At 62.2% G+C, this 669-nt stretch overlaps 1 protein-coding gene across 1 annotated transcript in view; it reads left to right on the top strand.

Annotated features, from left to right (window-relative positions):
• The window catches only part of EMH_0056760 (uncharacterized protein), a gene marked incomplete at both ends in the record, with an annotated part of 1882 nt that overhangs the window by 1056 nt on the left and 157 nt on the right, over positions 1 to 669 (top strand). The window contains one exon of the mRNA XM_013497392.1: positions 3 to 669. Coding sequence (XP_013352846.1) covers positions 3 to 669 — 667 coding nt within the window. The remainder of the gene's footprint in view (positions 1 to 2) is intronic.

Raw genomic sequence — 669 nt, 5'->3', positions numbered from 1 at the left:
TGCTGCTGCTGCAGCAGATGTCTCATCGCCGTGCGGCCTTCCTCTCAGTCCCTGCGGCCTCAAAAATATTTCGCTTTCTCCTGCTGCTGCTGCAGCGGGGCAGCAGCAGCTTCTTGCCGATGCAGCAGCAGCAGAAGCCGAAGCAGAAGAAGCAGCAGCAGCAGCAGCAGCAGCAGATGCTGCAGCAGCAGATCCTGTGCTGCTGCGGCGCCCCTTCCGCAGCCGCCGCGATATGGTGTCTTCGGTCCCCTCATGGGGCCTCAAAGGAGCAGAGACAGCAGCAGCAGCAGCAGCAGCAACAGCAGCAGCAGCACCAGCAGCAGCAGCAGCAACTCCAGCAACAGCAGCAAACCCGTTGTCTTTGTGCATGCATCCCCCTGCTGCTGAGAAGGGAAATTCGTTAGCAGCACCGCAGCAGCAGCAGCTGCCGCTGCTGCCTTCGCGGTCGCTGCTGCAGCACCAGGGGCACCCTGCTTCTGCTGCTGCTGCTGCTGCTGCTCCTGCTGTTGCTCCTGTTGCTGTTGCTGCTGGCGGTAGCAGCAGAAGCAGCGGCGGCAGCAGCAGAAGCAGCCACAGGAGCAGCAGCAGCAGGCTTCACGATCGCCACGGGCTGAGTGGTTTTCCTGCTGCTGCTGCTGACACCCCTGCTTCTTCTGCTGCTGCTGCTGT

This window comes from Eimeria mitis, genomic scaffold (genome assembly GCF_000499745.2).
Source record: "Eimeria mitis Houghton genomic scaffold, Emh_scaff2644, whole genome shotgun sequence".
NCBI lineage: Eukaryota > Apicomplexa > Conoidasida > Eucoccidiorida > Eimeriidae > Eimeria > Eimeria mitis.
This window is presented reverse-complemented; position numbering and strand designations above follow the sequence as displayed.